This window comes from Siphateles boraxobius, unplaced genomic scaffold, assembly GCF_051911475.1.
Source record: "Siphateles boraxobius isolate OS27281-9 unplaced genomic scaffold, OSU_SipBor_1 7, whole genome shotgun sequence".
NCBI lineage: Eukaryota > Metazoa > Chordata > Actinopteri > Cypriniformes > Leuciscidae > Siphateles > Siphateles boraxobius.
Window position 1 is genome coordinate 16,714,692 of NW_027509197.1, and position 13,425 is coordinate 16,728,116.

The 13,425-nt window shown below is 47.1% G+C and overlaps 1 protein-coding gene across 3 annotated transcripts; it reads right to left on the reverse strand.

Annotated features, from left to right (window-relative positions):
* Nucleotides 1-239: 239 nt before the first annotated feature.
* On the reverse strand, nucleotides 240-4,573 carry LOC143724027 (gamma-crystallin M2-like). 3 transcript variants are annotated; one of them, XM_077217060.1, is made up of 4 exons: nucleotides 4,557-4,573; nucleotides 4,051-4,066; nucleotides 706-948; nucleotides 240-518 (listed from the first exon to the last, which is right to left on the reverse strand). In XM_077217060.1, exons 1-4 carry the CDS (start codon nucleotides 4,571-4,573, stop codon nucleotides 246-248), a joined length of 549 nt encoding a protein of 182 aa, XP_077073175.1. In that variant the 3' UTR covers nucleotides 240-245. The 3 variants fall into 3 exon arrangements, with proteins under 3 accessions (XP_077073175.1, XP_077073176.1, XP_077073177.1); XM_077217061.1 differs by lacking the exons at nucleotides 4,051-4,066; nucleotides 4,557-4,573 and adding an exon at nucleotides 1,257-1,277; XM_077217062.1 differs by lacking the exons at nucleotides 4,051-4,066; nucleotides 4,557-4,573 and adding an exon at nucleotides 1,054-1,065.
* Nucleotides 4,574-13,425: the final 8,852 nt, after the last annotated feature.

Consider the following 13,425-nt stretch of genomic DNA (forward strand, 5'->3'; position numbering starts at 1 on the left):
TTTATCTGACGCTTTTATCCAAAGCGACTTACAATTGGTATATTTCAGAGCAACTAGGGGTTAAGTGTCTTGCTCAGGGACATATTGGTTTCTCACAGTGGATTCGAACCCGCGTCTCTCACATCAGAGGCATGTGTCTTATCCACTGCGCCATCACCACCCCTACACATTTAATGATGTTTCCAGACAGTGTTGTAGAGGAATTATTTTATTTATTTGAGAAATGCTAGAAAAATACTAGAAAACTAGTAAAAGGAGTCCATGATGCGCCTCATGCTCATGAATCTCATGCCACCCATATTGCTGAAGCTCCTGTACTCTCCAGGCCTGAAGTAGGACATCTTGCCTCGGTAGTGGGGCTGGTCATACATGAGCCAGTGGCCATCCATCACATGACAGGACTGGCAGTGAGACATGCGGTAACGGTCCATGATGTTGTCACAGTCATCCGTCATCTCATACATCTGACCCATGAAGTTCTCCCTCTCGTAGATCCTCATTCTATAGGAGCCTTTGTACTGTAGTGGAAAAGAAGTCAGTTATGTTTACAGTATAGCGAAATTCTCTGAAAGTGTCATCTTTTCGAGATTTTAACATTTTCCTCAATGTCCCAAACATTTGAATTGGCTCTATGCTTCGTGTTTCCAAATAAAAGTAGTTTATTAAAAAGTGTTTATTACAAACAAAATTTTTCATGGAGCTCACCATGGGGATCATGCGGCAGGATCTGATGCAGTTGCTCATTCCAAACATAGACATGTAATCAGCGTACTCGCCCCTTTTAAAGAAATACTGATTTCCCATGTAGTTGGGATGATCATACATCATCCAGCACCCGCTCTCCACTCTGCAAGAGTGACAGCGGTTCATGTAGGAGGAGAAGTCACCATTGTCACCCATACACTCATAAGAGCGACCCTGGAAGTTCCTGTCCTCGTAAAATATGACCTGAAAAATCAAAGTTGATCTTTTGAGTTGTTTAAAGTGAAAATCAACAAATAAAATGTTTTTGGAGTTAAACTGGGTGGAAAACATAGCTGCAATGAAGTTTACCTTGCCCATCATGATTGCTCTGGCTGATCCTCAGTTTTTCCACAAAGGAGAAGCTGAAGCTGATTCCGGATGTTGACTGACTGCTGTCACCCGTACCTTTATACTAGACCAAGACTAAAGACTACACAGCACCTATTGTTAGTCAATTCCTGACTGTGCAAGTTGGAAAAGAGGCCATTCAAGCTGAAACTCAGTATCTAGACCTTACTACTCAAATTTGTCATTCTAGAATATCTGAAGTTTAAATTGTAATAATGAAGCACTATACTAACTAAACACACGTGAAAAGAGGTTTTAAAGTATTTTTTGGGTAATTGCACTTCATTACAATACTAACTTATTGTTTTAGGATTTTTAATTTTTATTTTACTTGAGTTCAACTCAAATAATTAAGTTTTTACTAATTTACTTATTCAAGGAAGAAATTATACTGCTTGCAATTTCATTTGGAAATTAGAGAAGTATAACAAATATTTTGCAGGTCATAATGAATAAAAGGATTGTTTTGTATTTAATACAATTTAAATACAAGCTGCTCAGTTTCTGTTGCCTGTAGGTAATTGGCAGATAATAAAATTAGTATTTTTTTTGTTTCGTTTATCAAATAATTAATGTGTTTATAGTAGTGTAAAATCAGTGGACACTGAACAAACAAGAGAGATTATTCTTTTATTTATATTAAAGCATTTTTATGATTAAAAAATGTTTTAAGATGTATTGTTTTCTAAAACGTATTTGAGGTAGGGTTTCTCTTTTAGGTTCTAGAAATTCTGTTTAATTATTGTGCTTAAATAATTGTAACAGTCGTTACATCATGTCCTGCCCTCCCCCCTCATTGCCTTGTTATTTTCTAGTATCTTTGCAGAGTGATGAAGAAGAAGTAACCATGTTTATTTTTTAGCATAGTTAAATTGAATGCATCCAAATTTATATAGTAGCCTATTCATCCGAATTAGTATTATATCCATTTAGTATTATATATCTACATTAGATAATAATTAGTGTGTCAGATCATACTACTTTACATAGTAGGGTCGACCCCTAAAGTAAGTAAGTATAGCAAGTATAGTCAGAGAAGAGAAGCACAGATGATGTTTAACCATTTATTTTAAGCAGCAGCAGAGAACAAACAAAAAGGTAAATGACTGAGACTTTGAGCCGGTTGAATGGTGAATTCAAATGGATTAATCAGTCTCTTATCTTTGCTGGATGCTTTAGAGATTGTGTTGGCTGGAACCAGGATAATGGAAGTACACACACCTCAGTTGCTGCTGGTAGGTGAAATCCAGGTGAGTGACTGAGTGGATGGTGTCTGTAGGGATGCCAACCAGTTACCAGTAGGGGTTCAATCTTCAGCTGCCTGGCAGGAGCCGCCACTGGCATGTCACGTGACCTGTCAGTGGCTGGCTGGCTGTCTGCCTTGGCAAGTTTCACAAACCATTTATGTTTGGCTGTTTTTGTGCTTTGTGTTCCTCCCTCTCTAGCTCATTTAATATGCATCTGTTGATATGATTATTTTGCATGATTGATGTTTTGGGGCCGGTTATCCCAATTAAAGCTGTCAAATGGCCGAGATCACCACTGGTTTCTTACTGATGTTTGTATGATGCTCAATCCAGCCAGCCGCTGTTGAACTGTGAGTATAACACGTTGCCTGTCATTCTCGCTGCAAGGACATACATTGTCTGTTTTTTTATGAATGTAATCTCATGCATTTATTCTTTTGTATGATTGTTGTTTTAGAGAATTTTATCCCAATTAAAGCAGTCAAATGGCCGTGATCACGGCTGGTTGCTTACTGACGCTCGCTGGACGCTGAATCCAGCCAGCCACAATTGAACTGCGAGTATAACTCCGTGATTTTACAGTTTAAGTTGGCTTTCTTTTATTGAATTATTAGAAAGCATTGCTGTATATATTGTCCTGTTGTCGCAGAAAATATTCAAAGCAATGAAAAAGATTCATGTCATTGGGATTAATTCACATTTTAATAGGCTACTCTCCATCTACATTATTGTCACAACTAACGGTATCCATTCAAATTAGATTAGTTTCCTTAGAATGAGAGGCAGGCAACAGTAACGTCAGTAAGCAACCAGTCGTGATCACGGCCATTTGACTGCTTTAATTGGGATACAATTCTCTAAAACGACAATCATACCAAAGAATAAATGCATGGGATTACATTCATAAAAAGAAAACGTCTCAGGTTATGACTATAACCCTTGTTCCCTGAGAAGGGAACGAGACACTGCGTCGTCGAAAAAGACTCTTTGGGGACGCTCCCTTAGCGTGCGCCTCTGAAGCATGAATGAAACTGATCCAATCCTGATTGGTGTTGCGTCATGACGTAACATGTGACGGCACATAAAAGTGACGCCGGCACACACACACATTAGCCTAGCGATGAAGCAAGACGCTCTCAGGCCTCGAGGGGCCGTGGCAGGACGACGCAGTGTCTCGTTCCCTTCTCAGGGAACAAGGTTATAGTCATAACCCGAGACGTTCCCTTTCGAGGGAACTCGAACTGCGTCGTCGAAAACGACTCTTTGGGGAACGAATGCCCACTAGGCCACGCACCGAAAAAGGCCTGCCCTAGAGTGAAACTGATCTCAGGCACTAGATAGGACGAGAGCACATGTGCGCCAGGCGTACTAGGGAGGTGCAGACTAAAAACCTGATAAAAGTGTGCGGGGTAGCCCAAACGGCTGGCTCACAGATCTCCTGGAGGGGCACTCCCGAGAGGAGGGCCCTAGAGGATGCCATGCCTCTAGTAGAATGAGCCTTTGCGGCCAAAGGTGAAGGCAAATTGCGCACCTTGTAGGCCTACTTATGGTTTGTATAGCCGGGAGCCCCTAATAGGTGACCCAAAACACACTCTGGTAGGTCCGACCTCCTCCAAGAAGAGGACCTCTCAAGGTAAATACTCGGAACCCTGACTGGCAGAGCAAGGAACCTCTCCTTTTCTGCCGACACATGAGGTGGAGGATGAAATACTTGCAGGACCATAGACCTAGCCATGTTAAATTGCACTTAAGGCACATAGCTGGGTCTCGGATGCAGGATGGCCTTAACTCCGCCGGGGGCACACCCCAAGCAAGCTGGCGATAATGCCAGGGCTTGGATATCTCCCAGTCTCTTTAAAGAAATAGCTAAGAGAAAGGTTAACTTGAACGTGAGGTCCTAGGCGAAGCCGACTGGAGGTATTCGAAGGGAGCCAGGGATAGCCCTTCGAGAACCACCGCCAGGTCCCAGGAAGGAACCCTGGACCTGACTGTCGGTCTCATCCTCCAAATACCATGGAGAAATAGTATCACCAGTTGGTGCCTCCCCAAAGGCCCAACATTTAGTGGTGCTTGAAACTCCGCAATGGCAGCCACGTACACCCTACGTGTGGATGGGGAGAGATTTGCAGAGAAACGATCTTGAAGAAACTCTAGAACTGAAGCCACTGGGCAGTTAACTGGATCTAACTCATGTTCTCTACACCAAATGGAAAAAACATTCCACTTGAGGCCATATAATCTCCTAGTGGATGGAGCCTCAGAGGAATCTGCCATGGCGGACCTATCAGGAGTGATATTATGTCTGAAAACCATACTTGGGCCGGCCACATTGGGGCAACCAGTAGTAAACTGATGTCCTCCTGACGGACCCTCTCCAGGACTCCCGGGAGCAGAGCGATCGGGGAAAAGTGTACAGGCGAAGCCTCGGCCAGGCCTGTACCGTGGCATCCAACCCCAGTGGGGCTGGATGTGCAAGGGAGAACCAAAGTGGGCAGTAGGACGTCTCCCGAGACGCGAATAGATCCACTTCAAATGGTCCAAACCTCTCCCATGTCAACTTCACCACGTCTGGATGAAGTCTCCATTCCCCGGGCCTCAGCCCCTGCCTCGACAGGATGTATGCTCCCTGATTCTGAACCCCCGGAACATACATTGCCCTGATAGACAGTAGTTTCCCTTGGGACCATAGGATAATCTGATGCGCCAACATGTCATGAGGGCAAGATCTGAGTCCCCCTTGACGGTTCAGATAAGCTACCACTGATGTATTGTCCGATCGTACTAGGACATGGTAACCCTTGATGTCTGGGAGGAAGCTCCTCAGAGCCCTGAAGACAGCCAACATCTCTAGGCAAATTATATGCCAAGAAAGATGATGGTCCTGCCACAGACCCCTGGCAAAGCGGCCGTCCATGACCGCGCCCCAGCCAATGAAGGAGGCATCTGTCGAAACGGACTTCCGGTGACATGACGCTCCTAACACTGGTCCTTGGGACAGGAATCAAGGTTTCTTCCATATTACTAGAGAATGAAGGCATCTGCATGTTACTCTGATCATACGGAACGGATTCCCCTTGGGGGAAACCCCTTGGCTTTCAGCCACCACTGAAGGGGCCTCATATGAAGAAGGCCCAAAGGTATAATGTTGGATGCCGCTGTGATGAGGCCCAGCAGTCTTTGAAATTGCTTTACAGTGATGGCCTGGCCTAGCTTTATCCCAAACACCATGGCCAGGATGGATTCGATACGAGCGGGAGACATACGTGCCCGCACCGTAATCAAATTCCATACCACGCCCAGAAGAGTAGTCTTCTGAGCTCGGTCCAACACGTTTTTCTTAGTGTTGAGTCTCAACCCCCGGTTCTGAATGTGGCCAAGGACGATATCTCAATGCCGAACTGCCACTGCCAACTCAGTGGAGCCAGAGCCGCATCCATACACTTAGTGAACGTGCGGGGAGAGAGTGCTAGTCCGAACGGAATAACCCGATATTGGTATGCTTCGCCCCCGAAAGCGAACCTCAGGAACCTCCTGTGACATGGAAGGATGGAGACATGAAAATTAACGTTTCTTAAATCTATCGTGACAAACCAGTCCTCGGATCTGATTTGGTTCACGATAATGGGAATAGTAAGCATTTTGAACCTGAATCTCCTCAAAGAACGATTCAAAAGCCTTAGATCTCAAAATCAGCCTGAGTCCGCCATCCTTTTTTGGAACTATAAAGTACCGTCTGTTTGGGGGGCCGCCCTCCGAGGTCCTAAACTACAATTATGACCTCTTTCCCGAAGCCTTATTCGCCTGAAGGACGGCCCTCAGGTCACCCTTCTGGCTGGAGGACTTTGGTTAAGAGTGCTTCCTCTGTTGCCAGGCTCCCGCAGGAGGGGCTCTAGAGGCAATGCTCTCTTTTTGCTCTTGCCGATGGGAGGAGCTGGTTGATGGCTGAGGCTGGCCACTAGGACCAGCCCTCCTATATCTAGATTAGAGCGGCGAGGGAGATACTATTGGAACGCCGCTGACTGTTTTTTCGCTTCCTGAAACCTGTCGACGACTGTAGAGACAGCGTTGGAGAACAGACCAGAAGGTGATAGCGGAGTGTCCGGAAAAATTTGTCTTTCTCTTTTATACCGGACAAATGTAGCCACAGATGTCTCTCCGCAGCCATCATAGCTGACATAGAGCGGCCTATGGCACGTGCCGCCTCTTTAGTGGCCCGGAGAGACAAATCTGTGGCTCTTCTCAACTCTGCGAAGTCAGGAGGAGTTGTTCCCTGTGGCGAGGGGGGCGTGGTCTCGCGAAGTCTGTAGAGAGAGACGAGTCAGCGAGCTGTGCAGTGAGTAAGTAGGTCAAGTGCAGATGATGAACACCTGTGTCTGATTGCAGTGATTGGCGTGGGGACCGCATATAAGCTGCCAGGAATGAGTGAGCGGGGAGAGAGAGGCTTGGGACTCACACGCGACCCGCAGCACACGCAGCAGATCGGACTGAGTTTACTCAAGGGGAAAGAGTTGCCGATCAAACGGACTGAGTTTTGCTAAAGTGGAAAGAGTGGTCATTTGACTGAACTGTGAGAGTTGGAGACATACAGCGTGAGCTGGTACAGCGGGCAGAGTGTCTCATATATTGTGCTGTAGTGTTTCACTACAGTGAATGCGCACGAGCGCCCCTTTTTGTTTCTTTTATTTCTTTGTTTATAAATAAAGTGCGAGTCCCAATTCTGCCGACCCTGTCTTCTTCTTCCTACACCCACGCTGAGTTTCACTACACTGGTGCCGAAACCCGGGAAGAAGAAGACTGCCGCCGCCATGCAGAACCCGCCAGGAACGCCATTTGCGGACCTCATCCAAATGCTCGCGGGTCTTCACAGGGAGCAACACCATGCCCTGCTGGCCGTAAAGGAGGAGCAAGACTAGCGATTCCAGATCGTCTTGAACTACCTTTTTTTGTGTTCAGGTAAATGATACGGGCGGCAGCGCACCGGCACACCCGGTTCCGTCTCAATGATGCTGAATGAGGTCCGTTCGACCAGGCAGGGGAGAGAACACATCAGCAAACTCAGCTTGTAAATTTTTAATGTCAGTGAGCTGGGAGGGTGAGAGGTGATCTCCACCAAGAGCCAGCGCGAAAGATTGAGGTTTTTTGTTCGCTTCTGGCCCGAGATCCTCCTCTCCGCTCACTACCGTCGCCAGCATCACTGACTCTGCCTCAACCCACTTTTTGAGGAGGTTGAGGTGATAAATTTGATGTGCTCCGCCCCTATCTGTTCGAACTACTTCATAATTGAGATCGTTGACCCGCCGTGTGACCTCAAAAGGTCCTTGCCACTTTGCGAGTAATTTAGAGCTGGAAGTAGGGAGTAATACAAGCACTTTATCTCCCGGTGAAAATTGACGAAGTCTAGCCCCCCTGTTGTACAGCTGACTCTGTCTGTCCTGGGCCTGTAACAAATTCTCCATTGATAGCCGCCCCAAAGTGTGGAGTTTTGTTCTCAGGTCCAAGACATACTGAATTTCGTTTTTACTAGCGGTCGGTCTGTCCTCCCAAGTTTCTCTAAGAACGTCTAACACCCCGCGGGGCTGACGCCCATAGAGAAGCTCGAAGGGGGAAAACCCCCTAGAGGCTTGGGGGACCTCGCGTACAGCGAACAAGAGGGGTTCTAGCCACTTATCCCAATTTTTGGCGTTTAAAAAAAGTGCGATTAAACCGTTCCACTAAGCCGTTTGTCTGTGGGTGGTAGACGCTAGTGAGAATCGCTTTAATGCCCAATAATTCATAAAGTTCGCGAATAATTCGTTACATAAACGCCGTGCCCTGATCGGTGAGAATCTCTTTAGGGATTCCCACCCGGGAGATTAACGAGAAGAGCGCGCTCGCAACACTTTTGGCAGAAATGTTACGAAGCGGGTCTGCTTCAGGGTACCGCGTTGCGTAATCCACCAGGACTAACGCAAAGTGGTGCCCACGTGCTGACCGTTCCAATGGCACGATGAGGTCCATACCAATCCGTTCGAAGGGGACCTGCATTAGCGGAAGGGGGCACAATGGTGCTTTTGGATTAGCCGGTGGATTCACCAACTGACATTCACGACAAGACGCGCACCACTTGCGCACATTCTCGTGAATGCCCGGCCAGAAGAACCGGGCCATGAGACGGTTTAGTGTCGCCGTTTGACCTAAATGGGATTACAGTGAGCCGCCTGAAAAAGCATTTCCCGGCGTCTTTTAGGAACTAATAACTGCGTTGTATCCTCTTTTGACTGGGTGTCTTGGGTCACCCGATACAACTTATCTTTTAAAGTAGCAAAATAGGGATAAGAGAGCGGTTGGTCTGGGTGGACTACCTGGCCGTCGATAGAACGGACCTGATTAAACGCATGTTTTAATGTCTCGTCCTGGGACTGCTCCAGGGGAAAATCATCGCGCTCTGTGAGGATAGTTCTCTCCAGAGTACTCCGTTCCCCTGCAGCAGACACAGGCATTATAGGATAACTTACCACCACCCCGTGCACACACCGCAACTTAACCATGCGGCTGTTATCCAATGCCCCAGGTTGAATCAGGGTTTGATGAATGGAGGTTTGGTTGCAGCCTGAATCCACCAAAGCCTGATAAGTACCCCCCTTGATACTCACTGGTATCTGGTACAGGCCAGCTTGATCGGGGGCAGCCTGTGCCCCGCAGCGCCAAGAGGCCGGCCCAGACCTCCCCGCCGCCCCAGTGGCAGGAAGCGGGTCAAGGCATTAGTGTGGAGAGCGCAGGGCTGCCAGAGCCGGAGCGGAGTGGTCGACGGACGCAGCCCCCCTGGGTGGGGCCCTGAATGCGGGGACAGGCTCCACCGGAGCACCCGTTTTCCATCTCGGCGCCGGCCGGGACATCAGCCCCCCACGAGACCTGGGAAGGGGAACAGGTTTGGGGAGAGAAGGGGACGAGAGAGAGAGAGAGGGAGAGAGAGAGACAGATGGAAGGGGCTCGCCGACCCCTGAGCACGCCACCATGTGATCCTCCGCCTGGTGGATGGCCTGGTCCAGCGACGTCGGGCGTGGCACTGGACCCGCTGGGCAGTCTTCTTGGGCAGTTTGGAGATGAATTGTTCCAGTACCACCTTGTTGATAACGTCCTTGACGTCGCCTCCGTCGGCCATCAGCCATCTGCGGCAGGAGTCCCGGAACTGTTGCGCCATGACGAAGGGTCGGCCGGACTCTTCCAGGCTCAGGGATCTGAACAGCTGGCGATGTTGTTCAGGGGTCCGGCCGACCCGCTGAAGAATGGCGCGTCTCAGGTCTTTATAGACCAGGAGATTCTGGACTGGCAGTTGGTGGGCGGCTATCTGCGACTCTCCCGATAGCAGTGGGATGAGTCGCATGGGCCAGTCCGCTCGGGGCCATCCCCGGGCATGGGCCGACCTCTCAAAAAGGTCCAGGAATGCCTCCGGATCATCCTGGGGTCCCATCTTATTGAGAGGCAGGGGCGGGGCCGAGGCCGTAGCTGGATCGGGGACAGCCCGAATCTCCTGGTCGAGCCAGCTCCGGAACAGCTCGCGGTCTTCTTGCTGGCCTTGGAGACGGCTGCAGGCCGGACGGCTCCCCGGCCTGAGTCGGGCGGTGGGGGTATGTGGCGAGGGGGGCGTGGTCTCGCGAAGTCTGTAGAGAGAGACGAGTCAGCGAGCTGTGCATTGAGTAAGTAGGTCAAGTGCAGATGATGAACACCTGTATCTGATTGCAGTGATTGGCGTGAAGACCGCATATAAGCTGCCAGGAATGAGGGAGAGAGAGGCTTGGGACTCACACGCGACCCGCAGCACACGCAGCAGATCGGACTGAGTTTACTCAAGGGGAAAGAGTTGCCGATCAAACGGACTGAGTTTTGCTAAATTGGAAAGAGTGGTTATCTGACTGAACTGTGAGAGCTGGAGACATACAGCGTGAGCTGGTACAGCGGGCAGAGTGTCTCATATATTGTGCTGTAGTGTTTCACTACGGTGAATGCGCAGAAGCGCCCCTTTTTGTTTCTTTCATTTCTTTGTTTATAAATAAAGTGCGAGTCCCAATTCCGCCGACCCTGTCTTCTTCTTCCTACACCCACGCTGAGTTTCACTACATTCCCTCACCCTCATTTAGATCTTTAAGAAGATCTGCCTGTTACGCCTGGAAAATCGTCATAGAGTGCAGGCACGCACCAGCCTGACCAGCCACCATATAAGCCTGGCCAACCAGTGCAGAGGTGTCCCTGCTTCCTCCATCTGTGGCATCTTGCCATAACCCGCCTCTCTCACAGCCATCACATTCTAATAATCATATAATGAATGTGATGAGATACGTAAAGAGTGGGGTTTTTCCCAGGATAAAGATCTCTCTATTTGAAGATCTGGGAAAAACAGTAAGCCCCGGCGCTGAGGTTGTGAACGGTGCTGCAGAAATCTCTCGTCTAGTTTGTTTTGACAGGGATCATCCTGCTTATTTTGTGGCCAGCTCACATTTTAATATATTTATTTATTTATTTAAGTCTGGCCACAGCACGCGTCACAACCCCCACAAGCTCTATATAAGCAGAAACATGAGCCGGCGAGTGTGACTCATGTTGTTCGTTCCCGATGCTGAGCACATTTATTTCCTCAGAAACGGATAGCTCGAGCACTGGGCACTCGTCACGGGCAGAAGAAGCCGCATCGAGAGCTGACTGTGCGTGCTGCGCCCCTAAACAATACACACACGCCTGATGCGTGTCCCCACCCGTGACATATCTAGGGCAGGGGTGCACACACCTAGTGTATTGTTCACTTGCCATAATATAGAGCTTTGCACAGACAAAACAACACCAAATAAGACAGACAGTTTCACAGAGAGCGCTTGCTGAAGAGCGAAAAGCTAATGTGTGTGTGTGCCGGCGTCACTTTTATGAGCCGTCACATGTTACGTCATGACGCAACACCAATCAGGATTGGATTAGTTTCATTAATGCTTCAGAGGCGCACGCTAAGGGAGCGTCCCCAAAGAGTCGTTTTCGACGATGCAGTTCGAGTTCCCTCGAAAGGGAAAAATGTATTTCCTTGCAGTGAGTGTGACAAGCAATGCGTTATACTCACAGTTCAACCGCGGCTGGCTGGATTGAGCGTCCAGTGACCGTCAGTAAGCAACCAGTCGTGATCACTGCCATTTGACTGCTTTAATTGGGTAAACTGGCCCCAAAACATCAATCATACAAAAGAACATAATCATATCAACAGATGCATAATAAATGAGCTAGAGAGGGAGGAACACAAAGCACAAAAACTGACAAAAATAAGTGGTTTCTGAAACTTGCCAAGGCAGACTGCCAGAAAGCCACTGACAGGTCGCGTGACATGCCAGAATCAGACTGCCAGCTGCCAGCCAGCCACTGACAGGTCATGTGACATGCCAGTGGCGGCTCCTGCCAGCCAGCTGAAGATTGAACCCCCACTCCCAGTTGGAGTGGAAAAGGGAAATGACGTGCTGTACAAAAAGTTGATGCAAAATCCAAAAAATGTGTTTTATTGGATGGTGCTAAAATATTTACAGTCCAGGAGAAAACAAAAATAAATAAAAACTCTACAAAAGAAAAGAAAACAGCAACAATGTGCTATATTTGGTCCACAATCAGAACTGAAATCCTTTCAGCCAGCAAGCCTATTTATAGGCTGAAGCCCCACCTAAAGGGAATACCAACCACAGGTACAAACTAAAACGTTTTACAAAACAACACTTAAACCTTCCAAACAGCTAAAACAACAACTATTAACAGAGGAAATGTTTAACAACCAATTAAATAGTGAAAAAAAGCTGTTTCTAAAACATTTTGTGACCCAGCTTTGTACAAAATGGATGGCTAAAAACCATCTGATGATCAGTGTTGGGAGTAACGCGTTACAAAAGTCATGCATTACAGTAACATATTACGTTTTGCTGTAACGCAGTAGTGTAAGGCATTACTAATGAATTTTCAGTAATATTTTACTCGGTACATGTTCGGTAAGGCTTGCGTTACAACAGACTTTTAGTTTTAATTGTAAAACAAACAAACAAACAAAACCCAGCAAGACCGCCAGACATTACGAATGAAAGATGCAAGTAGGCTAAATTAACTGTTCGTGGTCAGTCAAATATAGCCGCGTGTGAGGTCCAAGTCTGCAATTAAAGACTAAATGGCAGCGTCTGATATATTTGTATAGCGATTTATTTTTTACAGGAGTGCCGTGAGGTATGATTTCGGCCTCTGTGCTCGCGCTGGCCAGAGGAAAAGCAGCTAATGGTGAAGATGGCATGAAGAAGACTACATTCGCGAGATGGACGTATGCGCATTAGGCTATTCGTTCTGTGTTTTCTTTCTAAACAGTTAGGCTATGTTTATGTGGTATTTTTCATGTTTTCATCACGCAATCATGTTTTTGATGCCGTGGTGACGCGTTCATGTAAGGGCGGCGGCGCTGCCGATAAAGCACCTAAAAGCTGTCACAAAGAACCGGCAAAAGCAATGATTATGAATATGTCAAATATAGCAAGACATGTTGATTGTTTATTAATAAAGTCAAGATGAAGTTGACGATGCTGACTCGCGATATTCGCAGTAGTGAATGCACCAGAGAGAAATGCACATTTCATTTCATAAGCAGAGAGCAGTCTGTTTTCTTTCGTTTTGAATTGTTCTGTTTACAAGTAGACATTTCAATATAGATATATTTTTCAGGTCCGTACAATTAAAACAAAACGAAATTCACTTTAAAGAAAGGCTTCGTGTCTTCTGTGTAAGGTGTCTGTGAAAGTTTTAAAGCAGTCTTTTAGTGCCGCTTCAGAGCGGTCGCGTCCGTAACGGAGAACTGTCACGTCTGTAACATTATTTTTTCCTCATAAATGCGAACACGAAAAATAAAATAAAATGAATATTTTATGTTCTGTGGAGATCCAACCCTTCTTCATTAGATTTGCGCAGTGTAATTCACAGAATTACAACAACAAAAAATCGTTGCCTCCTAAAAGTTAAAGATTTTTTTTTGTCACACATGACTGTCGATTTCCCTAATATTAAATATAAAACACATGAGTAGACTGATATTTTTCTAATGTCTGGACTC

Coding starts and splice junctions, on each gene's coding strand:
- LOC143724027 (XM_077217060.1), bottom strand. Junction 519..705: donor CCTGCCGCATGATCCCCATG/GTGAGCTCCATG, acceptor TTTCCACTACAG/TACAAAGGCTCCTATAGAAT.